General features: G+C 40.5%; 1 protein-coding gene across 6 annotated transcripts in view; it reads right to left on the minus strand.

The window, feature by feature from the left end:
- Nucleotides 1-5,323: 5,323 nt before the first annotated feature.
- LOC124224887 (GTP-binding protein REM 2) overlaps nucleotides 5,324-27,366 on the minus strand; it is a 29,850-nt gene continuing 7,807 nt past the window's right edge. Inside the window, exons 4-9 of one of the 6 annotated variants that reach the window (XR_006884934.2) lie at nucleotides 22,720-22,937; nucleotides 18,640-18,803; nucleotides 14,023-14,114; nucleotides 7,860-8,052; nucleotides 7,220-7,668; nucleotides 5,324-7,145 (exon numbers count right to left, since the gene is read on the minus strand). Coding sequence is in view for 5 of the 6 variants with exons in the window: in XM_046637111.2 (XP_046493067.1) it covers nucleotides 7,433-7,668; nucleotides 7,860-8,052; nucleotides 14,023-14,114; nucleotides 18,640-18,803; nucleotides 22,720-22,937 (903 nt within the window). In the remaining variant the exon portion in view is untranslated. Of the gene's footprint in view, nucleotides 7,669-7,859; nucleotides 8,053-11,257; nucleotides 11,420-14,022; nucleotides 14,115-18,639; nucleotides 18,804-22,719; nucleotides 22,938-27,366 lie in introns of those variants that run through there. The other 5 variants (XM_046637111.2, XM_046637110.2, XM_046637109.2 and 2 more) reach the window with 5 other exon arrangements.

The following is a 27,366-nucleotide window of genomic DNA, read 5'->3' on the forward strand; positions in this document are numbered from 1 at the left end:
CAAAAGTGCTGGAATGGATCAATTGTGGCACTATTCCGACGTAATTTTGCGAGAGAAATCGATTGGGCGCAGTCCCAATACGCTGCGATCAACGCATCAAAAGTTACGGCCAAAAAACTAGAACCCGAATTTTCGACATTTTTCAGCAGGTGCTTTTTCGCTCGCCATTTCTCTCCTGTTGGTCCTACGCTCTATTCGCTGCGATTTCTGTGTTCCTGAGGGTCTAATTGGTCAGATGAGGGTCATTTGAATCGAATCTGAGACCAAAAGTTTTTTGCCCAAAAAAAAAGTAAGGCTAACCCCTTTCCATATTTGGTGAAAATTTTCGCGATTTTCAAAAGTGCTGGAATAGATCAATTGTGGCACTATTCCGACGTAATTTTGCGGGAGAAATCGATTGGGCGTAGTTCCAATACGCTGCGATCAACGCATCAAAAGTTACGGCCAAAAAACTAGAACCCGAATTTTCGACATTTTTCAGCAGGTGCTTTTTCGCTCGCCATTTCTCTCCTGTTGGTCCTACGCTCCATTCGCTGCGATTTCTGAGTTCCTGAGGGTCCAATTGGTCAGAAAAGGGTCATTTAAATCGAATCTGAGACCAAAAGTTTTTTGCCCAAAAAAAAAGTAAGGCTAACCCCTTACCATTTTTGGCGAAAATTTTCGCGATTTTCAAAAGTGCTGGAATAGATTAATTGTGGCACCATTCCGACGTAATTTTGCGAGAGAATTCGATTAGGCGCAGTCCCAATACGCTGCGATCAACGCATCAAAAGTAAGGGCTAAAAAACCGGAACCCGAATTTTCGACATTTTTCAGCAGGTGCTTTTTCGCTCGCCATTTCTCTCCTGTTGGTCCTACGCTCTATTCGCTGCGATTTCTGTGTTCCTGAGGGTCTAATTGGTCAGATGAGGGTCATTTGAATCGAATCTGAGACCAAAAGTTTTTTGCCCAAAAAAAAAGTAAGGCTAACCCCTTTCCATTTTTGGCGAAAATTTTCGCGATTTTCAAAAGTGCTGGAATAGATTAATTGTGGCACTATTCCGACGTAATTTTGCGGGAGAAATCGATTAGGCGCAGTCCCAATACGCTGCGATCAACGCATCAGAAATAAGGGCCAAAAAACCGGAACCCGAATTTTCGACATTTTTCAGCAGGTGCTTTTTCGCTCGCCATTTCTCTCCTGTTGGTCCTACGCTCTATTCGCTGCGATTTCTGAGTTCCTGAGGGTCCAATTGGTCAGAAAAGGGTCATTTAAATCGAATCTGAGACCAAAAGTTTTTCGCCCAAAAAAAAAGTAAGGCTAACCCCTTACCATTTTTGGCGAAAATTTTCGCGATTTTCAAAAGTGCTGGAACAGATTAATTGTGGCACTATCCCGACGTAATTTTGCGAGAGAAATCGATTGGGCGCAGTCCCAATACGCTGCAATCAACGCATCAAAAGTTACGGCCAAAAAACTAGAACCCGAATTTTCGACATTTTTCAGCAGGTGCTTTTTCGCTCGCCATTTCTCTCCTGTTGGTCCTACGCTCTATTCGCTGCGATTTCTGAGTTCCTGAGGGTCCAATTGGTCCGATGAGGGTCATTTGAATCGAATCTGAGACCAAAATTTTTTTGCCCAAAAAAAAAGTAAGGCTAACCCCTTTCCATTTTTGGCGAAAATTTTCGCGATTTTCAAAAGTGCTGGAATAGATCAATTGTGGCACTATCCCGACGTAATTTTGCGAGAGAAATCGATTGGGCGCAGTCCCAATACGCTGCGATCAACGCATCAAAAGTTACGGCCAAAAAACTAGAACCCGAATTTTCGACATTCTTCAGCAGGTGCTTTTTCGCTCGCCATTTCTCTCCTGTTGGTCCTACGCTCTATTTGCTGCAATTTCTGAGTTCCTGAGGGTCCAATTAGTCAGATGAGGGTCATTTGAATCGAATCTGAGACCAAAAGTTTTTTGCCCAAAAAAAAAGTAAGGCTAACCCCTTTCCATTTTTGGCGAAAATTTTCGCGATTTTCAAAAGTGCTGGAATAGATCAATTGTGGCACTATTCCGACGTAATTTTGCGAGAGAAATCGATTGGGCGCAGTCCCAATATGCTGCGATCAACGCATCAAAAGTTACGGCCAAAAAACTAGAACCCGAATTTTCGACATTTTTCAGCAGGTGCTTTTTCGCTCGCCATTTCTCTCCTGTTGGTCCTACGCTCTTTTCGCTGCGATTTCTGAGTTCCTGAGGGTCTAATTGGTCAGATGAGGGTCATTTGAATCGAATCTGAGACCAAAAGTTTTTTGCCCAAAAAAAAAGTAAGGCTAACCCCTTACCATTTTTGGCGAAAATTTTCGCGATTTTCAAAAGTGCTGGAATAGATTAATTGTGGCACCATTCCGACGTAATTTTGCGAGAGAATTCGATTAGGCGCAGTCCCAATACGCTGCGATCAACGCATCAAAAGTAAGGGCCAAAAAACCGGAACCCGAATTTTCGACATTTTTCAGCAGGTGCTTTTTCGCTCGCCATTTCTCTCCTGTTGGTCCTACGCTCTATTCGCTGCGATTTCTGAGTTCCTGAGGGTCCAATTGGTCAGATGAGGGTCATTTGAATCGAATCTAAGACCAAAAGTTTTTTGCCCAAAAAAAAAGTAAGGCTAACCCCTTTCCATTTTTGGCGAAAATTTTCGCGATTTTCAAAAGTGCTGGAATAGATTAATTGTGGCACTATTCCGACGTAATTTTGCGGGAGAAATCGATTAGGCGCAGTCCCAATACGCTGCGATCAACGCATCAGAAATAAGGGCCAAAAAACCGGAACCCGAATTTTCGACATTTTTCAGCAGGTGCTTTTTCGCTCGCCATTTCTCTCCTGTTGGTCCTACGCTCTATTCGCTGCGATTTCTGAGTTCCTGAGGGTCCAATTGGTCAGAAAAGGGTCATTTAAATCGAATCTGAGACCAAAATTTTTTTGCCCAAAAAAAAAGTAAGCCTAACCCCTTTCCATTTTTGGCGAAAATTTTCGCGATTTTCAAAAGTGCTGGAATAGATCAATTGTGGCACTATCCCGACGTTATTTTGCGAGAGAAATCGATTGGGCGCAGTCCCAATACGCTGCGATCAACGCATCAAAAGTAAGGGCCAAAAAACCGGAACCCGAATTTTCGACATTTTTCAGCAGGTGCTTTTTCGCTCGCAGTTTCTCTCCTGTTGGTCCTACGCTCTTTTCGCTGCGATTTCTGAGTTCCTGAGGGTCTAATTGGTCAGATGGGGGTCATTTAAATCGAATCTAAGACCAAAAATTTTTTGCCCAAAAAAAAAGTAAGGCTAACCCCTTTCCATTTTTGGCGAAAATTTTCGCGATTTTCAAAAGTGCTGGAATAGATCAATTGTGGCACTATTCCGACGTAATTTTGCGAGAGAAATCGATTGGGCGCAGTCCCAATATGCTGCGATCAACGCATCAAAAGTTACGGCCAAAAAACTAGAACCCGAATTTTCGACATTTTTCAGCAGGTGCTTTTTCGCTCGCCATTTCTCTCCTATTGGTCCTACGCTCTATTCGCTGCGATTTCTGAGTTCCTGAGGGTCCAATTGGTCAGATGAGGGTCATTTGAATCGAATCTGAGACCAAAAGTTTCTTGCCCAACAAAAAAGTAAGGCTAACCCCTTTCCATTTTTGGCGAAGATTTTCGCGATTTTCAAAAGTGCTGGAATAGATCAATTGTGGCACTATTCCGACGTAATTTTGCGAGAGAAATCGATTGGGCGCAGTCTCAATACGCTTTGATCAACGCATCAAAAGTTACGGCCAAAAAACTAGAACCCGAATTTTCGACATTTTTCAGCAGGTGCTTTTTCGCTCGCCATTTCTCTCCTGTTGGTCCTACGCTCTTTTCGCTGCGATTTCTGAGTTCCTGAGGGTCCAATTGGTCAGACGAGGGTCATTTAAATCGAATCTGAGACCAAAATTTTTTTGCCCAAAAAAAAAGTAAGGCTAACCCCTTTCCATTTTTGGCGAAAATTTTCGCGATTTTCAAAAGTGCTGGAATAGATCAATTGTGGCACTATTCCGACGTAATTTTGCGAGAGAAATCGATTGAGCGCCGTTTTAATACGCTGCGATCAACGCATCAAAAGTTACGGCCAAAAACAAGATGCTCCTATTTCGCCATTTTCTCGCTGCTTGTTTTTCCGGTGTACTTTTTCTGCCGTCGATCGTACGTTATCCTTGATGTCTTTTCTGAGTATCTGAGGGTCTACTCTGTCAGTACAACTCCACACAAATCGATTCTGAGACGAAAAGTTTTTCACCCTCGAAGAGAGTAATGACTATGTCAAAATTAACGATAACCTGTTGGTACTCTCCGTGAAAATCTTGACGATATTGGAAAGTGCTGGGACGACCTTATGATGCACAACATCGACGCGATACCGCATGAGGAATTCATTGCGCCCAGTCCGAATAGGCTCCGAGCAACGGATTCAGAGGTACAGCCGAAAAACGAATGCATACCTTGTAACTTTTCTGTGGCAGGGTTTTGTTTTTTTTTTTTTGAATTTCTAAACTGCGTTACCGAGAGTCTAATTAGTTCAAAAAGCCCAACAACAATAGATGCTGAGATTAAAAGGTTAGTTCGTATAGATCCGGCAACGCTCACCCTAGCTAATCCCAAGACCAGCCCCCTTATTTCTCATTGAAAATTTTAATATTCTGGGATGTTGCCGGAATCATTCGATCAATACGCCGAATTGACGTTATTTTTTCGAGAGAAATCGCGTGGGCACACTTCCGAACGTGTTGTGAACTGCCGATCAAAAGTCATAGCTAGAAGGCGCAATACTTGTCATCTGTTGATGTTTACTGAATTGTTAGTCCTTAGGTGTTTGCATGCTCTCTTCGAATTTTCTGAGGGCCATTGACTCTGGATAGGGTCAATGATACTCATTATCAATTCTCAAATTTCTCACTCTGAACAGTGCAATCGAAGAAAGTCCAACACTTTTGCAATACCAGCCCATGTCTAGTGTATTCGGAAAATGTCAGAATCGAGTCAGTTAAATAGTGTCAAGTTGTAATTGTGCGCAGATGAACGATAGATCATAGCTTCAAGATGTCTGTATTAAGGCTTCAACAGTATAACGTAGATTCAATAGTAAAATGGATCATTCATGTGATTTGTATTTATTAAAAAGTGTACGATTCTGAAAGTATACAAACTAGTCACAACATAAGTTTCACAAATTATTTATTGTATATAATTCACATATCCTTTCGAGAAGCACACACTCATTTTGCTGCAACGACAAACTTTACTCTGGTACGGCTAAAAGGTAATAAAACACTACACTTTTCTGCCTTATTTCCATATAAGAATCCCTCACACGCATAACATGTATTTTTTTTTTCAAGTAATCTCTCAAGTTTCGATTCGTCCTAGACTATGGTAATATTTTTTCATTCGTGCCAAAGTTACATGCAACAGATGCACGAGAATAATGTATCAGAATCGATTGCAATGTTGCATGGTTTATTTATGAATTTTGGTGCATTTAAAAGAGTTTCTGTTGACTATAGTGGTCCACATACGTTAAAGTACTCACATTTGACAATCTGATACGTAAGTCAAAAGGCTCGTAATACCTCGTAAATATCGGTTTTATTACAGAACCATGCGTTAGGATATAAATCTTAATGTAATTTTGCTACATACTAATATTCACAGAAGTTAGGCATACACAACATCACATGCTTTATTAAAATTCTTAAAAATTTTATCTGGGAAATCTTCATAACTTTTATAACACGACTGATTTATTCAAGAAGTACACAATATTCTTCAGTTGAAGTTCAACATGAAGGTATCATTCATACTTGCTGCGTTTGTCATACATGAATTGCACATATTCATAACATAGTGAAGCATACTCAAATTTTACAAACGTCTAGCTTATCGCTTCAAGTGCAGCTAAGCTATTGGTCCTACTTTGTTCTTTTGTTCTAGCGATACGCGTGTAAGCGAAAGTTCGAATTTATTCTGTTCATAGAATGTGTCTTCATTTTCGAATCATCAGTTGACAGCCCTATTCATGTATTGAAATGATGAGCATCTGTGATGCTTGGGATCGTAAAAATTAAATCAATCAAAACTAGATGTTTTTCAATGTCAATGTTTATATGCTGCTAGCTTTCGTTGAATTTTGTTAAGATTTTGAGGAGTTAATCAAATTACACACAGCAACAGCACGATATAATTTCTGAATTTGCAGTAATTTTTCCTCTGAATACTATCAAAAGAAATCATTAGCCGACCATCATTCTTTAATCCGATTAAATCTAGGCGAAACGAATGTTTTACGATATCTTCATGTTTGAAAATAAATGTTTTTCTTGACTAAAATATGTGGAGAGACATGAAACGTCAAAAAAATAATTTCACCTCGTCACCAACAATCATCTGGCTAGTAGTTTTAGAAGAAAGATAATTATGATAAAAAACGGAGATATTCTCATTGATAATTAGGTAAAATTAGGTAGAAATACTTCTCCCTCGCGTCCTTGTTCTCCATCCTTCATGCAAACCAATAGCCTTGTTATTTTGCACAATTCCTAGCATTGCCAAAATACTGAACCCTGTGGGTCAGAACGTGGTAATATACTTATGCATAACACATTCGAGTTATCAAATGAAATGTATATTGATTATTTTATAGAATAATATAATATACATATATGTATAATACAACATACAATGTACGTATTTACAGTGCCACATTATTGAATCGTCAAATATTTTTCTTAAACATTAAATTATTGATTATTATTACGGTGTTCCCTTTTAGATGAAAGTTAAATCTAATTACCACATCATTACATTCATTATGAATAAATTTCACTCACCTTATCACTTATTACATTTATATTTGAAAACTGCATTGTCTTGTTTTAAAAATTATCGCCCCATTCGCTCAATAATAAGAACATCTTAAAATAGTAACTGCTGGTCGGCACCTGTCGTACCTCAAAATCTCATTTTTCGTGAGGCAGGTACACGCTGGTTTTCGTCGTCTTCGAAGTAACGTGGGTTGAAGAAATCGGAGTTACATGTTCTTCAGGTATGACTCTCACCTACGATAATAACCATTGGCCGTACCGGCTCAACTGTAATTTATTATTAATTTATTAAATAACACTAAAGATAACCTAATCAATGTAAACATATTTTGTTAACTTACACTTAGCTCTATTCGGCCATGGCCTTATCATACATAAGTATACATAATCTTAAATTTCATGACAGACAGAGACTGTATAATTGGATTCCTAGGCTAAGAAAACCCGAAGATCTAAAGCTGTAAAAATTATCATTCGAATCAATGAAAATCACACCGATCATCGTACAAAATTTCTTCTCATTCATACTCACCGCTGAACGCTTTCTCGCGAAATTATAATATGAAGAGATTTTCGCAGCTCTTAGTTTTTCTCTTGATACCGAGTAAATGCTTGAGCATACGCCGGCGATGTTTACTCCTTTTTCTCCTAGTTGCTTGATCTCGATCTCGCTGAGGATTGAGCTTGACTTGAGCAAGAATTCCGACGAGAAGCTCATCTACGTGGTGGGCCAAGCCGGACGAAGTCTCGATGAACTTGCATCCGCAACTGTTTGCCAGCCGACGTCCAACTGCAGGGCGTAAAAATCAACAGTCATTAGAGGAGCTAAATACCCTTTACCCGAGGGGGCAGACACAAATGAGCATGTTATAAGTAATTAGGAAGAAACCGAGGATGCAGCCTCGTTAAAAAGAAAGAAAAGTAAAGAAAAGCTGAGGTTTGCACCCTCGTCCCAAGAGCGGAGACGACGGAAAATCTCACCGACTAATGGGACCTCTCGCTTTCTTTCCAGGTCAACTTTATTCCCAACGAGGATAACGCCGTGCGACGCCATGTAGTCACTTTTCCAAAGATAGAGCAGGGTCTCCTCCGCCATTTTCAGGCTTCTTCTATCGACGACTGAGTAGACAACCACGTAAACGTCCGGGTTGTAGGTTGAGCAAAAGGACTCGACCTTCAAGCAAATAACGGTGTCCTTATAAATAGTCAGTTGGAAAGCTTCGATCGGAGAATCAGTACCAGTAATCAGTTTGAAATGCTCTTTATCAAACGGAACTCACGTTTAGCTGGAATTACACCAGTCGAGCTTCACAAGGTACTCTATGTCATTCAACTTATACTAAGTTTATGGCCCCCTTTTTATTTTTTGCAAAATTCACGTAAACTTCAACGATATTATACTGATTGAAATTGCCTGCGAATAATATTGCCTTCTCCAGATCAAACCGTTTGACGGTGCGGATTTTAATTAGGTATGCAGCACTACAAAAAAGTAGGTACACGCCCTCCTGCGTGAGTTCAATTTACCGTTGGTAGACATGATCGTCGTTCTGGGCAAAGCCGTACTAGATTTGATTTATGACAAGATATATATACAGGCATTCAGGAATTGAAGCTTTTGCGTATACCCTCGGCCAATTACGTTTCACGCTAATAGTTTTGAATGCCAACCGCGAATACACCGCGGTTTATTCTGCTTGACGAAATTTTCCCCTCCGGGAAAGCTTTTATGTAACTTTGAATGAAGCTTGAGTCTAATAAGCCGGACAATGATCGTTCAACTCAAAGTCGCCAGCGCCATTTTCTAAGCCGTCGAATAAAAATGTTGGCAGTAAAAGTAGATGGAATGTTTTCTTACGGATTATGCTGCATTTTTTACCGACGTAGATTAATTACAGAGTAAATTTTAAAGTCGCTTTTTTAAATTCTAAACGGTCCTGGTCAAGTGCCTGCGACGCAATACTCCTCGTGTCGTTAGATTACATGCTTGCATGTCCCAGCACAACGAATAATCATTTTTACGAATGGGCGTGATTATATAATTTCGATAAGCGTCCCCATAATAATAAACGCACAATCCTATATATCTCAGAAATTGCAAACGATATTTGCTCACGCAAAGAGTACGCGATTTGCCGCAAAGTCAATGTGACGGTCACATTAGGGGTTTGTATACCCCCCTGACGCGTATTACATGTATGTATGTATCGTACGAGAATCAGTGGTATAAAAATTGTATCGGATCTGGCAAATGACTCTGTGTGCATTAATTTTTAACCAGTCAACAGCAAAATGGGAGTTAATCACCTATAATAATAACCGTGTATTCCACCTTCAGCTCCCCTAAATAACCTGGCGAGGACACCGCCGTCAGAAATCGTTAACTGTTCCCACCCCAGAATAGTTGATTAGCAATTACCTACTGATATAAATTTAATAAACGTACACGCATTGTCGCACGACCAAGGAACGTGTCTGAAATATCTAGTATAATCAACTTTCTCGGATTGAATCGTCAGCAGAAATAACACCCACCCGTTGTTCGGGGTCTGTCAGGGGTTCTAAGGAGAGATAAAAAGGGAAGAAAATAGCAGACGTGAGACAATCGTTTCTTTCACGCCAAGTGTGTACTTTTTTACTTCCCCATTCGGAGAACGTCGATCATTTCGCGAATAGATCGCGAAAAACCCTGCGAACGTGTGACCCTGAAAAGATCCGAGAAAATAGCTTACGAAGCTGCTTTTACCGTTGTAGCTTTTGCCTTGGATAAACAATAAGCGATGGCGACGCGAAGAAGTTCAACCCAATCAAGCCTAGTTGACGAGAGATTGATCAAGTATTGTTACGCCAAATGCCATACGCCATAAAACTATCATGATTGGCACACGTAGCATTGCGCCGCTTAATCGAACGGCAATTAAACGTAATTGAAACTCCTCAGCAAATGTGTCCTTCTATGCTCTCGATCGTGCAATAATATCATTAACGTCAATCCGTTGATAAGTCAATAGCATATTGTGCAACGAGTGGGCAAAAGTGACGATTGTCAGAATATCATACTCACTCAGAATCGTCATTGCCCACGAGTTGCACGTGAAATTTTTTCACAATAAAAATGTAAAATGAAGCGATTTTGGTAATCTGCTGAAAGTGAACGAAACACGCCATTTATCAACGAATGAAGTGTTAGTTAGAAAAAAGCGGACCATTTTTCCACTAATGGCGAAACATTCATCCACAGTTTTTTTCCATAAAAACAGTTATTGCCCACTAGTAGAGAATTGGTTCACCATTTTCCAACTCGCACGTCATTCGTTGAGAAATGGCGTTTTTTGTTCATTTTCAACAGGCGACCAAAATCTAATATTTTTTCGTTTGAGTTGGGAAAATTAGTTAGTGACACTGCTTGCCCGTGCGACAATATTTCCCAAGTCCATATTTATCGATTCATTTATTCTTTAGCAGTCCTTTCGAAAGAGATTCGAAATTATATGTTACCATCGAAAAGTTGCTTACAATGGCAAAAAAATCACCCAACCCATTGTAGTTCAGCCAGGAGAATGTCTACGGAATTTCACCTCCGGCGTGATCCAGCTGTGCTTGATTTAAGAGATGAACGTCACGTAAGATTGTCTCGAATTAATAGCCACACATGTCGAACGTGTTGAGACTATTTCATCCGAGCCTGGATAGTTATGGGAGTCGTAACCCGGCCGCATTAAGACAGGCGGAGAAATTATCCTCTTTTAACGCGGATTTGTAGTTCGGACGTTCGAGGCATAAAAGTTAACAGCTGTAATGACGCTCGGTAGATCCCATCCTTGCAATTAACAGCTGACATGAATATTTTAGTGTTTCCGCTGCTCGGTATAATACACGGATTATATACAATGGTTTTATGAGCTTTCGTGATAATACCCAGGATAGAATACTGATCAACGAGATTGACTTAATGCCTACCAGCCGGAAGGAACTTTGCAAAGCATAGTTAAGTTTCGGGGGATTTCAAGATTTCGATTGTAAATTTATTAGCTCACAGAGTTCTGCATAGGCACGAAAATCCAGATTCTTGGTTGCCTGCGTACGAGTGAAAATCACTGTGATATAATGTCCTATGGCACGTATACTCGAAATGATTCGATATACCACAGAATAATAGATTTAAGCTTCGATGCTGAGTTGTCATTTGACTCATTTTTGTCATTTTCCATTACTTTATACAGAAGGTTCACGTCGTCATTGATGCGATGCCAAATTCGAAAGTGTAATTCCAGGTTTTCAGTATTTCGAATATTGGATATACGAAAATACGATTCTCCAATGTGCGTTACATCTGACAGTAACTCTCTTCTCAAATTTAGCGTAACTTTCTCATTTACTTTTGTAGAGTAAAATGCTCAAGCCAATTTAGGCCGCTACCAAGTAAGGCTTCCGTTCTGGGAAAAAAATTTCCGGGAACTAATCCTTGGAGGTACACGGGAAGTCCTGGTTCCCGGAAAGGCAAAAGGGAACGGTCTGATTCGTGTACAAACAATGGCAAACTGAAAACAAAAAGGATGTTGTTGCTCTTTAATTAAAAAAGAAAACTCACGAGCGGAAGTAGGAAAAAAAGTATTACTTGACGTTCGCTCTCACTTCCTCCGTAATCCACTTTTCAATGTACAAACAGTTGTTTTATCGGCAAACAATCCGAGGGGACGTTTTTTTAATCTCTACAAGAATGCTTTGCAGTGTTATAATTAAATATCTGGAAAATTGGCGCGCGAGGTGTAGTATCAGTGACGCATAAAAAAAGCTACGCTGACACTGAGCTTCCAAAGCGCTTTTGGAGGTTGCCCTCGCCAAAATCAGAGCCGCTCAGCGATTGGGCTTTTTCGCCCTCTATATTACATTCCGCGGATCTTGACTCGGCCATAATTTGGAGAAAGCTCGTTCAGGGACTGGATCACAGCTACGGGTACCATGATCATGTAGATTATGGCAGGTCGTGCGGAAAGAGGCATTGTATGCCTAGACGTGGGTTAGGAACCTTTTTGAAAAGGTTCATCGGTCCGGCAGATTTTCACCCTTGTTAAGCCGGTTTACATCTCATGAAGAACCAGCCACCGAGGTTGAACCGGTGCCTGTTTTTTTTATACGAGGTCACAAATCACGACACTCTGCACGTCATGGAATTATATTTTACTCTTGAGCAACGGTAAGTGCACACATGGAAACACGACAGAAAGAATAAACAAGCCTACCTCAAAGACGCATTCCCAAGTAACGGTTGACTGGGTGATTATTTATATTATTACCACAATAATTATCAACGAAAGACTTCAAGTTTTTACATACGCGTGTAATGCGATACAAATTAATACATATAATTTGTACGCGAAAGAACTCTGGTTCAAAATTAACACAAAATGGGAGAAGGTAAAAATAGAAAGACCGTATTTCGCTACAGGTGAAACAAGTAATTAAGTGGTGAGAAAAAACGATGCAAGCATAAATTTGAAGCATTAAAATAGTTATTTCAATTTTTTTCTTACTCTACAATTACTTGTAAACAAAAAGTCTGCCCTTGCCTGTAGCATGTAAACAAAAAGCTTACCCACTTTCGCCTTGTTCTAAAAATTTTCTCTTTTTAACAAAGAACTTATGAGAAGAAACCGAAGCTAATCGAATGGGGCTACCGATTCGATAATTCGGTTTTGGTGATTTTGGGAGCAGTAACAATCAAACTCGTGGTTCAAAAAAATGAAAACTCGTTTGGAAATATTTTTTTCTACACCGCACACTAAACTTAGAAATAAAAAATATCGAGGATGGTGAGGATCATACGTAGGTCGGTTTGGACTGGAATGCTTCACATATAATATGAAAGACTTTCCAAATAAATAGATCATCGGCGAAAGTTAAGGAAATGTCGAACATCCGTCAAATACGGCAAATCGTATTTTACAATTCTTACTTTTCTGAGAAACGAAGTCCTTCGAACTTTGGCAAATGACAAAACTTACGATTGCGCCTGCGGGTTGGCTAAGAAATGTTCGGAGAATTCGTGATAAAATATAAATAATATTGGCTTCGGTAGCGTGCCGTAATCTCATAACCCTTAAACGAGTGATAACTAACAGCAAATACTTGGCTATTTCCGTCAATGTTCCGAACTTTCCTTGGCCAAACCACGAGCACAATCGCGCGCCCTATAATTTCCTAAGGGTCGAAAAACTACTCGGGAGAAGAAAGAATTGTAAAAGATGATTGTCCGTATTAGACGGAGGTCCAAGATCCACTCAAGCTTGAAAGCAATGATGAAGTAAGTGAAATTTATCGCAGATTCGGCAACTTTTGCCCTGCCGTCGTGCTTCGAGTACTTATAACCATCGCCGAGTGGATTCGTTTTCAGGAGATCAGACAAGCAAAACCATGGTCTATAATACGGACGTCTTCTTCTCGATTGCGAGTGAAACTTTGTCATTATGTATCGCGTTCGCTTACGGAAAGTTTTACCCTCGCCCATACACCCCGGTAAAGGATCAGCTACGTGTCGTAGCTTTTACGAGAGCTGGAGTTTGCACGAAGTAACAGAGATGTATATTGCCTGTCGGTAATAAATAGCACGTCTTAACCAAGAACGGGACGATAGATTCATGGATCAAGTCACGCTTGTCGAGTCTACGCTGCAACTGAAAGCTACGTTACAATGGCACTAGGTGGGCGATATTCGTTCATCTACTTCCCAGTTATCCTCGTTGATTATCGAAAATTTGGTGAGAGAAAAAAAGGTGGAATTATTGTCCAGAGTGCGTATTCGCAATATATGTATATTTAGCAGGTATGAATTTGAAACGTCATATCCGACCGTTGCGAGAATTTAAGCACGTGAAACACTTTGCCGGTTTTCTACCGTCGAGCTTCGTTACTTGAAGTTCAAGACAGAATTCATGACGTGGAAATTTGCCACAAGAAAAAAAAAAGTAAAGTACTAAATTTTGAATACGAGATACGAAAAACCCGTATACATATTATATTCAGGAGAATTACGAAAAAGGTCAAGGGATCACGAAGGGTGAAGAAAAAAGCAAAGAGAACAGCGGAGAGGAATACAATGCGGCGAAAAGGGGGATGCGGAGGGTGGAAGGAGGGTGATACTTACCGACATTTCCGAGGCTGGATGGTCGATGATTTCTAGCTCCGTCTCTTGACCGTCGACCATAACGGACACCGTCTTCTGGCCGTATTCCTCGTCTGAAAATATATTTGGGAATATACAAGTGCGCTGTTTAGCAGCGGATGAAATCAATATGCGGCGGAATTCGTGGCTCGAGCGTAAAGACGTAAAATTCCGACTGGGTTAGAAAATTCTACATATTGTAAAGCCCATGGACGCTATATATATATATACTTATATAGAAAGTGTGAACGCGATATAACTTCCAAAGTCAAGGAACTCGGTGTTGTTATAGCCATGATTTTTCAGCAGCCTAAACTTGATATTTTCCTCTCTTCTTTACTCATTCCATATCAGATTTCACATTCGTGTAGTTCCGTTTCGTCGTGCGGCAAGAATTTTGCAACAAACACGGGACTTGTTGGATAATTAGAAAATCCATTTTGCTGTTGAAAATAACTTTCCTTACCCTCTTTTGTGTATTGATATTCTTCAAATACGACGCGGAATAACATCGGGGTCTCGGAATGATTGCGGGATAGTTTTGAATTACTTCCATAGGATTTTAAAAGCTAATTTCATGTTGAATTAAAAAATTTCAAGCTAACAGCAGAATGCCAAAAAATTTGATCACGCGATGAAGCGTAGTTAAATTAAACGATAGTAAGATTATATGATATAAAATGAAAACAGACGGAATTACAGAAATAACATTGAATTAACTCGCTAAGGAATGCCAAGCAAGTCACGTTTTTAATTAAGTGTTATACATGTTATTAGGCATAACTCGCGACCGTGAGTCTAATTGCCTAACAAAAAAATATCCATTTCCCATTAACTAACGTAATATTAACTTGAATCTTACGATTAGGATAATTATTTATTTATACAGCGCCCATTTTATTTTTCACGTCGTTAAAAGTTTTCGCTTGAAAATATATACCCGTGCACAAAACTTTTTAACTCCAGGCCTTTAAAACGAACGAGAGTGTATAACGCATATAATATACATATACAGCTACACATTACACAAAGTCGCGCATAAATTGAAAACTTTTACCATTGTTTATAGATGACTCTGAAAGTTACAAGTTCGTAAACATCACGAGATTGCTAACGAATCCCCCTCACCGTATCTGCAAAATACAGATCTATCATTGTCTTGGACTACGGGAGTGTTAGTAGACCATTGCAGCCGTTTCCAAGAATCGGCGTCGGGCCTTTGCTAAACGGATTGCCGATGTAATCTCGGGCCCTTTGTGGTTCTCGGCTTTCATAAAATCTTCACGATCCGAGGTTTGACCTGTCACTGGATTCGCCAGACCATCGTCGTCACTGCCAGTCGCCGCAGACGAAGACGCGTACTCAGCGTCCACAATAACCGCATCACAAAGGGGTGGCTCGTCGTTTGGACGGTGATATATAATTCAGGGTGCCTGTGACGCGAATTGTTTCACAAGTTGACGAAAAAATCACGCCTCTATTTCTCTCTGCAGCGAATATGACGGACAATCGAATGTTCGAGGGACCACTGCATTTTTCAGACTACCAGACTATATCAACGCGAAGAAACTGCTTTTACTCGATTTAATACCTACGGCGGTAATTGAATTTTTCCCATCGAGGGCGAAGCTCCAGACAAACTATAATCTGAACAAGTTCAATGCACAAACATAGGTACGACAGAGAAGATTTTTTTGCACGTAATAATTGACGTATTTTTACGCTAATTGCAAAATCCCGAAGACTACTCCGTCTGTTTGATAAAAATTCACTATGTCTGTACTTCGTTATTTCACAGAGCTGTGATTCGTCTTTGCTAATAAAATTACAACAGCTCTTTCTTTTTTTTTTGTATATATATATATATATATATATATATATATATGTATACACAATGTGTGGCAATTTGGCCGAATTCAGTAATCCGATTAATTCATGAGATCATTAGGTATGAGTAACGTGGTGAGCCAAATGTCCAATACGAGTATATTTCGCGCAAAGAAACAGGGGCAAAAAATATCACTCCAGACCGTGGAGGTATCAACGTTGCTGGAGACTTGTAATAAAAAGTTGTCACATCGCTCAAAATGAATACGATGTGAATGCGCAACGGATGACCTCCGAAGGTTGAGAGTCTGCTACGTATATCGTAAAGATGTGTATACACATATACGATTAACCGCCAGCAGTGCAAGTTTGCCTTTACCGTGAATTTGGCAATGCCTGCAGATTTCTGAAGGGTAAGTCAATCCTGAATAAAATCAAGGCATACAGGCCTGTAATGACTGTGTGGAAAATTTTGATCCTTCGGGACTGCAATTTGTTGAAAATCGCATTTACATTTGTTGGATGATTTCGACAGCAATAAAACTCGCTTTCGGGTTTTACAGTTTCTGTACAATTAGGTACTCTCGAGATTTCGAAAATTCGCGACGATCAAAATATCAGAGAAAGGCAAAAAATACCTAATAGTGAATTTAAAAACCGCTCGCGGTTTGCTTTTAGCTGAGTAAACTGTTAGAGGCGGATGTCAATATAAATTTCACGGGTAATTTTCTCGTTTTAAACCGACCAGAATGAGACTTTAATCCGAAACGATACGTCGTTAAACTTGAACCGCATCTGAAACAAGCATAAAGCTTTTTCGAGGTGTACATAGAGATCGGCTGGTATTCCGACAGGAATTGATAAAGGTAAATATACACGTATATGTACGCCAGAAGAATCTGTAATTTGCAAATTATTTATGAGCTGTAATTTGCTCGTCATTGCAGCCTCGAAGTTCACAATTTTAGCCTTTGAGTATCGAAAATATGAAATTTCAGACGGCAGTCATAATCGACTCTAGACTATAAGAGCCTGCTTTGATATTCGGAAGCGTTAGCGGTACGATTTGCAGACATTAACTTGCCACGGGAATATTGGAAATCTGTTTTCTGTGTAGACAAAGTCATACGCACGCGTTTCGTTCCTGTTGGAATTGGTTAGAAGCAAGGCATTATCATAGAATTTCACCTTTTTATGGGAGAAGCGATAGAGAATGGTTTCTGTTAAACACGGAGACAGGAAATATTGTTGAAAGTAAACCAGAGTAAAAGAACATGTTTTATTAACGAAGTGTAAATCTATATCAAATACCGTGAAGATCTCTACGAAAATATCGGTCGACACATGTGTGTATTCGTAAAAATAAATGCCGTCTCATGGAATCCGGGTTTGCGGAGAAAATATGTTTCACAGCGAAATTCCCTGCGTGTATAAAATGGCAAAAATGGATCGCACCTTTAAAAATATTTCCATTCACAGCTACGTGATAACTGAAGCGGTATAAAAGTTGCCGAAAATTAAAATTTTCGTGATGTAGAAATACCGTCGTAAACTTACGTGTATCGTATGGTCTCTGCACACTTCGAGTGTCCATAAGAATTTTGATTCTGGAGATAGAAAAGATTTTTCCCCCCACATAAAAATCTATAAACGAAATACAGGTGTGATATGTAACGTAGAAATACGAATTTCTCCGAAAGCTCTGACACGTGTCATCCACAGTTCGAGATATTTACGATACGTCGAAGATACACAGATACGCATTTCCATACCTATCAGTTCGGACATGACGTCAGCCTTGAGATTTTTCGCAAACATTACCGTCTGTACAATCTATCGTTTGAGTTCGTATCCACCTCCATAAATTCGAGAAACTTTAGGTCGTTCTTGTTAGGACATGTATATAATAACAGTTCGATATATATACCTATGTGCAAATTTTATTTCAAACTCTTTTAACGGTATATATATATATCTATAACCAGGTCGTTGAGCGAAAAAAAGTAGAGTTAAATAAAGAAAGAAGAAACGCTGTTACTACAGAGAAGCTGAAACTGCGCGCGTTGCCCTCTCAGTGAAATCCTGAGTGAAAAGCAATGGACAAAAAAGCTTGCGTTGTTCTCTTGTGTCGTGCATTCGCGAAGCAATTGAAGCACGTGTACAAGGCAGGTCTATTAATCCACGAAACCGTCTCCTTTGATTCGACCGTAAATAGTTGTGTGATCATCGCGCCGCCAATATCGATTATACATTATAGTTTTATATCTCTTTACACTGCGACAACGGCCGAATTACAAAAAAAACACGTTCTTCAATTTTTATTACGTCATGTATCTTGGACGCGTCACGTGTACTTGGCACTGTAGGCAATTATCGAGTACAGAACAGAGTTTCTTTTCTGCTGGATATGATTGCTGGATAACGGAGGAAAAGAAATGTATGAAGATTGTTGAATTCCGATGGCTTCTCATCCGAGCCTCGACATACAGCCAAAACATTGGCTATAATTAACTGATTCCCGGTAGATACCTAAGGCATGTTCTGGCTCTGACAGGATGACGGTAAAGCTCGAGAAATTGGTTGCCATGGTTGGGAATTGATTTCCTCGGGAGATTTAAACTTTGAGGGACAAACATTGCACGGGTCTCATACTCGATATCCCTGACACGAGAACGCGGCATTAAATTTACCATTCTCCGTTATAATATACGCTGCGTATGGGATGCCGGAAGCCACGTGGTGAAAAGCGAAAATTTTTTAAATACAACTCACCTAGCGAAGCGTCGTACGCGCAGATGTACTCGCTGGTTGTGAACTGGGCTGTTAAAGCCGTTTTTCCGACACCAGAAGCACCCAGCATCCCGACCTTGTAAGTAGCGACGCGTCCGTTGCTGTCGTCTTCCTCACCTTCTGTTCCCGACAGCTGCGATGCCAGGCTGCAAAAAGCAGACGACGCGATGAACACTGCGAGATACGAATCAACAAAACGTCATTTTTTTTTTTTTGTAAATTTCATTTACGCGTCGCGGCTGACTTCTGCGGGAACATTCCTGTTCTTTGTTTGGAGAAAACAAAAATTACCGAGGGTGTGTGTCTGGTTGAAATGAAGACTATTGACAATATTTCGTAGTCGACTTTCTCCGACACCTTTCCCATTGTCAGAATGAAAGATTACTCGAGGTTACTTTGCATCTATTCAACTTTTCCCATAGACGTGGAATTCGGTTTGAAGGGACAAAAAATCGACTGCCTTAGAAATGCTACATAATGGAGGGAATATATTCTCAGGAATAAAAGGTTATACGATTATATTTCAATTTGGCGGGACATACGATAGCATCGATCACGCGATATTCGAACTTGAGGCGGATCACGGGAAACTTGGTAAATCAAGTTGAAATTCCGGTTTTAAAAATGACCACTTAAACACTTTTAATACATGGAAATTATACGCGAATTAAGTTGGGAAAAATGATGGGATTTTTCGGGTGAAAAGATTGAGTATTTGTACAAAATATTCAGCGTAGCTTTTACGATTTCGGGGTTTTATCGTGGAAAGCTAAAATCGTCGGCTCGGCAGGCGAAACGGCATCCCCTTAATTAAACGTCAATGTATTTCTCCCGCGCTCGCAGTTTCACCGAATCAGCGAGAATAATAATTATACGGAAACTTTTGGCGTGTGTACAGACAATATTAAGGTGGGAAATTTTTCCGAGAAATATCGGAATAAACAATTTGAAAGCAAAAGGCCTGATACCCTGGCGCTATCAAATGTTAACACTGTTATATCCATGGCTACAATTTAACTCAAAATAAAATGGAAATACAGAGAAGGAGCTTGTCAAGTGAATTGAATTTGACGTGAATCATTTGCTTGTGAAAAAGCGCGTGCGAGATTTAATCTGCGCCAAAATTGATGTAGGAGTTACCCAACGCGTGGTAGAAACGCAAAATTACTTCGGAGAGGATAAAGGTATCTAACAGGAATTACGAAAAAAGTTGTTCTTCGATCTTCTCGCTTAGTTCAGCTGCGATTGTATTTTCGGATTCTACTGACGTGAAGAAAAATCACAATATGCTAGGTTGTCCCTGAATTAAGTTTTGCCAAATGACGTAAGCATTGGGAAAAATGAAATAGATATGTATAAATATAAGAGGTACATATAACAATTATACAACCATTTCGTCCCTGAGATTTTCAACTGCAAGATGTTTCGTAATAAGATTGGATTGTCGGGTCGGAGGGTGAATATTAATGTCACGTTATGCATGAGCCATTCGCTCGCGATACTTACCTCAAAGGTAGGGAGCGGAAAAGCGGTGTCTGAAGATCAGTGACGCTCAAAACTACGTGCACAAAAGCACAGAAATTTGAATATAAATTGAAGCACGTTGTAATTATTTATCAGCAAGTCGCTTGGCATGAGTGACAAATGTATATTTTTTGACGTTCGTCAATTGAGTAAATCGTTCGATCGCCAAGCAAAAATGTGGACTTGGTAATGTCGGAAAATATTAATCAGCTGGGGTCATTCGGCATTAGTGACAGATTTATAAATGGTCTGTCACGTAGCCGACGTATTTCGATAACTCGAAAAAAAAATCGACTCGTTTCTGTCCTTGTAACCGCGTGCATTATTTCTTAGTTCATATATTACAGAAGTTAACAGTAACAAATGTTGATCACTGATCGAAATTCCACGTATCGAATATCGATCTGCTCCGTATATACCGGGAATTCTTTCAGGGTAAGGAAACGACTGAAACGCTTTCAATTTGATTAGAATTCCTCGTGTGAGCCGGGCTACCGTTCTGCTTTGAAGATCTCAGCTGACAGTCACTGCAAGCAATGTGGTTATCTGTCCGCGTTAAATTTAGAATGAAAAGAGAACGTGAATTATTATTCATCACCCCTCTGCTCGGCTAATTTCCACCGAATTAGGGCCTCGCCTTCTCGGTGGGTAAAGCGGCTAAAAATATCCTCAATTAACCCGAGCTCGGTTTACGTCGAGCCTACGATTTCACCCAAAAAGCCTCGAATCTGACGCATGAAATTTACACCGGCTTCCGATAGAGTTCGATAAGACCGCCGGTTTCCAGCGAGCCTCGTGTGGGAATTGCGGCATCTTTCCACCCTGATAACAAGGGATGTTGAACGACGCGGCCTTAATACAAGGGAGGATCACAATCCCCCGTGAGGGAGCATGCGCTAAATCACCTTGATCATTATGGATTCCACCATTTTCGGTTGGATTTTGGCGAAAAATAATACCAGCATCCCCGTGCAGCCGCATGAAAGCGGGGGATGCTAAAGTCGGGATTAGCAGGAGTGCCGGTGATGAGGTAAAATTAACATAAAAGCCGGAGTAACCGAGGCAACGAAGGTGGGAGTAAGTAGTAACGCTTCAATTCTGTTTAATTTACTCTTTCGTTAATAAAGCGCAAAATATTTTTTCAATCAGTTCGATAATTTCGAGTAAAATATCCAGCGGCACGAGTTCAGGGGCGAAATAAATTGAACCGTCATTCCATGATCCCGCATTTGATTTCCAGCTCAACAGCCCTCCCCTATTTACGTGATAAATAACCAACCCGGAAAACCTACGAAGTTGATAAATTATTCACGAGCTTCGAGTAGAGGCTATATCAGTTCCCTTGTGCCTGTCTCTGCGAACTATTGTTGTTGTTCTTTTTCTCATTCACGTATCAACTGTCATCCTTTGGACAATAATGTCATCGGTTCTTCGCTCGGTTTTTCTCACAGCATTACCGTCATTTTGATGTACGAACCGGTCTGGTAGACACGGATTTTTTTTTTTTTTTCTTTCGGCAACACAAATTTGTTGTTGTTTATTGTTCATGCAAGCAATAAGACAGCGTAAAATGATATGCGCTATTCGTCATTGACGTTGATTTCAAACGGCAGGAAATATTTATTGAGTGAATTTTAACTTGTCGTCTTTTTAACCGCGTAATAAAATTCTTGTTCAAAATTGTAACTACCTTTTTTTAGTAATCTACTTTGAGTGAAAATGTATCTTGGCCAAACCGAGTCAGACGCGCACATTAGCTGAAGGTCGTTGACAATTTTGAAGAGAAAGTGAACCGGGAGATGTCGCCTTTAAGGATATCCATTTAGCCGCAATGTCCCTAAGCACTCTCTTCGTTTTCATCTCTATACCCAATAAAATGAGTTTACGAGAGAACGCGCGGCTCCCTTTGTCTTCTTATCCGTCTCGGGAGAATGAATTTATTCTACTAAAAAACTCTTGAAAATATTTCGAGGTTTCGCAGCTACTTCGCAGATTTTATGCCTATCCTATTTATCGTTCAAAGATTAAATTCGTACTGGAGAAATAAAAGAAAGTAAAGTATTCGAGCGAGTTACGATTAGATGAATGACATCCGACGATTGGTAACAACGTGCCTGTACAAATTCTTTTCCATCTTGTTATTGCAAAATTTTTTTTTCTCGACATCTGCGTATCACACTTTGAATCGCAATTTCGTCCTCGTTTGAAGTATGCGCATGACTGTCAAAGAATACTTTCTTCGTTTCTCGAGCCGCAGACGAAATATTGAAAAGGAATATTTTATATATTTATACGTGGAACAAAACGCGATATAGGCATATAAAATATCATACGTACGTACCTTATTACCATTTACCAGAATTAAACGTGTGCGAATAAAGTCTACATAATATATGTATAATACAAACGCGTTCGTTCCAAGGGAATTTAAAAATCTTTGCCTGGCTTGGTGAATCGTAAAAATGTGGGGTAAAAAGATTTTGCCACCGGCAAAAGATTTCCCACCACCGACTTTCATTTCTGCAGGTATCGTCTTACCTCAGGTGTCTGGCATCGCGAGAGCTGCTGCAACTTGTTCCCGAAGATGTTACGCTATTGATACTTTTACTACGTCGACTTCTCAGCGAGTCGCCCAAGTTGAAAACGCCGTTCGCTGTTATGGAGAATGAGCGAAGTCTGTAGTATTCGACCCCGTCTTCACCCTCGGCCTCTTCGGCGCCGTTTATCCCGCTACGTTTCATCTCGGCGAGCATTGGCTGAAAGAAAAGAAAATTGTGGTGTGCCAAATATGAGAGAAAGAGAGAGAGAGAGAGAGAGAGAGAGAGAGAGAGAGAGAGAATCATTGGTATAGCGGTATTATTCACATGCTATATTCGTGCGGAGATCTGCAGGTCAAAGGTATCTTTGAGGAGCACACAAGTTTTGAATTATTCATAGAGATATTGTTATTGGTGCGAGTGACGTGACTGGGGACTGGGACATAATGTGTCCCAGTTATCTGCGGGAGTAAGGTTTCAAACTCAATTTCAAGCTAAGCCGATACAAGTTTGCATGCATGTATGTTCAGATATATGTGTATAGATGCAGAGGGACTTGAATATCGTTAAATCCAGGCAATATAAATTATCGGTAATAAGTCTGCCGCATCTTATATCACACGCTGCACGTTTTAATCGGCTTTAAAATTACGCCCGATACCCCAAACATTCGATTTATCGTCTGCCAAAGACCGACACCAGCCGGAACCCAATTCTATACGGGAGGCAATAAAAATCTCAAGACTTCAACCCGGCGTCTTCGCGTCAATTTGAATTTAGCGGCGAAGTATGAGTGGTGATAAATTCGACTCCCAGCCAGGATTGATAACGTGATTGAACGGCTGTTAACCAAGCGATTCTCTCTTCATTCTGCGTTAGTTAGTCGAAATAAAATGAATTCTCGAAAGCAACCCGAAAGGATTTTGACAATAAAACGATCGAGTAGGTTTTTGAAAACTAGCTCAAGACTCACAAATTATCAGCCCCGTAAAAATAATGTCGAAATACATTAGCGAACTTTTTGCGAAAAATTTTTTGCCCCTCACAGCAGACTATAAATTCTATAAACTTCTTGCACTTCACCTTCTCTCTTGTATTGTGTAGTGTAACCTTGCGACGCAGCCAACGGAATGAAAAGGATCGACCTAGGTTCGACGCAGGCGAACCGTGATTCTTCTTCGTTGCGTAACCGCACCGAAACCCGAGGCTTTAAAGCCATATATTATAACAACGACTCAGCGTTAGCGTAACCTGATATTTATCTGGTAACGGTACATAATTATTGCCGGATCACAAATAGGGATATAATAAGACGAAACGAGTCCTAATCAGTGCCATTGCAGAATGCCAATAGTTGATGAGATAGTTAGTGAGGCTTGACGCCGCGTCATAGCAGCTACGAAAATTGAGTTGGTCAGACATGCGGTCCGAGAAAATCAGACGAAGACGTCACTTCTGCAGACGTTTGATCAAGTATCGATGATAAACAGGTATTACGGTATGCTGCAGTGGTTTGCCGCTCGACCTATACTCTCCGGTGCGACGAACTGGAGGTTTGAAAAAAATTTATACCCGTTATCGATAATGATAAACAGCTGTAAGCGAGTATCGTGATTCGCGTGAAAGTGGAAAAAATATTGTGCACTTAGGCGCGCATAACAGAGCGACAGATGGTTACTTAAGCTCTGAAAATGGCAGACACTTTGGGGTTGCATGTCCATCAATCGAATCACGCGTAATGGATATGAAAAAAAATAACATCGATTTTATAAAAGTATCAATCACGTGGATGTTGATACTCTTGTGGTACCTTTTCAGCAGGTATCGGAGCGTATAAATTAAGGGTCGAGCTTTGCTTCCCGGTATACGGAAACATTATACTATACGGTACGTTACGTGGTGAAACGATGTCGTACTCCAGTTTCTTCACCGCTGGCTACACGCTGTGCGACGTACGTCTCGTTGCAACGATAAATAAATCGGAATAAAAAGAAGTTGGATGAAAAAGTTATTTCATAGTTATTACAAATCCGAGGCTCTCGGCATAGAAAACTTTCTGCCACCTGCAGATCGTGGCGCTTATATGCTGATACGTTAATGACGCTCGGAGTTTCGACAGGTTAGTATTTTACCTACATATTCGACACATGGAACATGAAATCATGATTTCAACGTAACTTTCTTCGGCCTGCAAGGAACAGCCCTCGAAGTTCGTCCGCGCGACAAAAGGTGAAAGAGGCTTGCGCCACGTACCGATGGATTAGGGTCAACAGCACCCATCCAACCTCATCCATTCCACCACATTCTGCCTGCCTCTCAGCGTTCCAATTTGCTGAGGGCGCGAGGCCTAAACTGATTCGTCGACTACTTTTACCGATTACGTTCGCGGGTCGAAGGCACGCCACGACAGCCTTCCTTCTCTCCCCGGGCACAATCGAATCATCCTCCTTTTACCATTATTTTATTTCACTTTTTGTACCTTTCACTTGCTTTATTCCATCTCATTTTCGGTCTTGATCTCGTTTTTCTATAATGACGCAAATGCCGTATGAAAGGAAAAAAATCACTGTACACCGGCAGTGAGGTTTTTGGTTCATTCTCTAAAAGCCCCTCTCTAAAGGTTAGCAATTTCGAAAACATGGTGAATATTTTCGTTGGACTTTTCCCCCCTCGTGTATATTTTCTCTCGGTCTGCATAACGATCGTCGGTTGGTGGTTGAAGGGTGGCCCGTAAAAACGTCAAAGTAATGCAAATTCAGTCCCAAGTTCAGATGTTCCCGTCATTTAAATTCCAGACGAACATGGTGAATGACACTGACCGAGCGGTCGCGTTTTACATGGAGGACAAACGTCGCCGTTCAAAATTGAACAAAATGAAAACAGTAAAGGAAAAATTGAAGTAACCCGTCACTTACTTCACGATCTACGAAGAGGTATGAAATTCAAAGATCAACAGAAGCGCAAAACTGAAATAGTTGGAAAATAAACAGGCGATAACCATGCCTCAGGTTAGAAAACTTCTGCTGCGTACGTAACCTTTGGTAAAAAAAAAGAAAAAGTTGAAGATAACACGTCAGATGAGAATGACTATTTCATATTGATGTGAAATTTTCTGGTTAATTCAACAAAAAGAGAGATAAGAGAATAGGGTCGAATATCGCAAGTTTAACCAAGTTTTGAATACGGCAAGGATGGGTGACGTTCCCGCGTACAGCGATCTCGGCAAAGAGGCCAGAAGTATTCTCAGGTCGGGCTACCACTACGGCAAAGGCTTAATCAAGCTCGCCCTCAAAACGAAAACTGAAAAAGCTTTCGAAGTGGGTAGCGACTTCACAATGAATTTTGACGCGACTAAGGTAATTGGCCGCTCGATAAGGTTGGTTAAAGCGCAAGTTTTTCTGTGGAAATTAATCGCGCAGAGCAAACCACAGTGTATGAACAAATTTTTTGAGATCGATATTCGTGATCTTATTATAATAATGGAATAATTAATTTTTCTAATTTCTTCAAAAACGTGCAAAAATCAAACTTCAACCCGGCCGTAAGCTCAACGTGGATGATAATGGCACGTCGAGAATATACAAGTGCTTTACATGTTCTAAAGCTCGTGATCCTAGCCTTTTTACTGCGTTCTTATTCCGCACCTTGTAATAAAAATGTTTTCCCAAGCTTGTTTTTTAAATTGTACGTGCTGCTATGCTTATCCTTTTCCGGTGTGAGAAATCCTCGAGACGATTAAGAGGATCTAAACATATTCATATCTGTACATATACCTACATAGCCGACCCACGAAGGTCAACGATAAAATTTCGCAACGCAAATTGCCTTGCCGCCTGTGTTCATTTGTGTCTCAGCTTGTCCTACATTACAAATTTTTATTTTTTTTTCTTTATTTCCGTACAAACACTGTCATACGACGAATTGCTAAGTTGATCAAAAGAATGAATCTTGTCGTCACCAGTTACGCGCATGCATAAGAAGTATAAAAATTTATGGCTATCAAATTACGCGTTATTGTTTCATCTCCGCGAGTTCATCATTAACAAGATCTTGATTAATCAAACCCGGTGGGTTGCAGAGAGAGAAGGCGGGCTGTGTCAATCGATCGTGTTTGAGCTAGACTTCGTTATCGTCAAGCTGGGGTTAAAGCTCCTGGTAGAGTATGGCGGTGTTCTGTGGCAGATGTGAAAGTGAAACCCCAGCTTCCTGTCTCGGAAATAGAAGTCGGTCAATCATTAATCCTCAATGATGTAAAGCTGCAATCGACCGATAACGAGCGACACAAGTCTGCGGCACTACTCAGGGTCTTTTCATTCCGAATTCTCAGGCTGCATCTGCAGAAATTCTCATACGACGCGTAACGCTGCCTTATCGTTGTGTCTGCAGTCCTCGGGTAGCATGGAATCCCGGTTCAAGACGAAGGATTACGGATCGTTCACGCAGAGGTGGACGACCGACGGTAGTCTGACCACGCAGTACGACGTCGCCGACAAACCGTCACCTGGATTCGATTCGTACGCCGCGTTTCTTTACAAGCCTGCGGGTTCCGAGAAGAGCACGAAACTCGGTCTCAGATACAAGAACGACACTTTCAACACCGGCGCAACGCTCAGTGAGTGTTCTTTTCGCGAATCGAGAGCTTGCCAAG

Source organism: Neodiprion pinetum, chromosome 1 (assembly GCF_021155775.2).
Source record: "Neodiprion pinetum isolate iyNeoPine1 chromosome 1, iyNeoPine1.2, whole genome shotgun sequence".
Classification (NCBI taxonomy): Eukaryota; Metazoa; Arthropoda; class Insecta; order Hymenoptera; family Diprionidae; genus Neodiprion; species Neodiprion pinetum.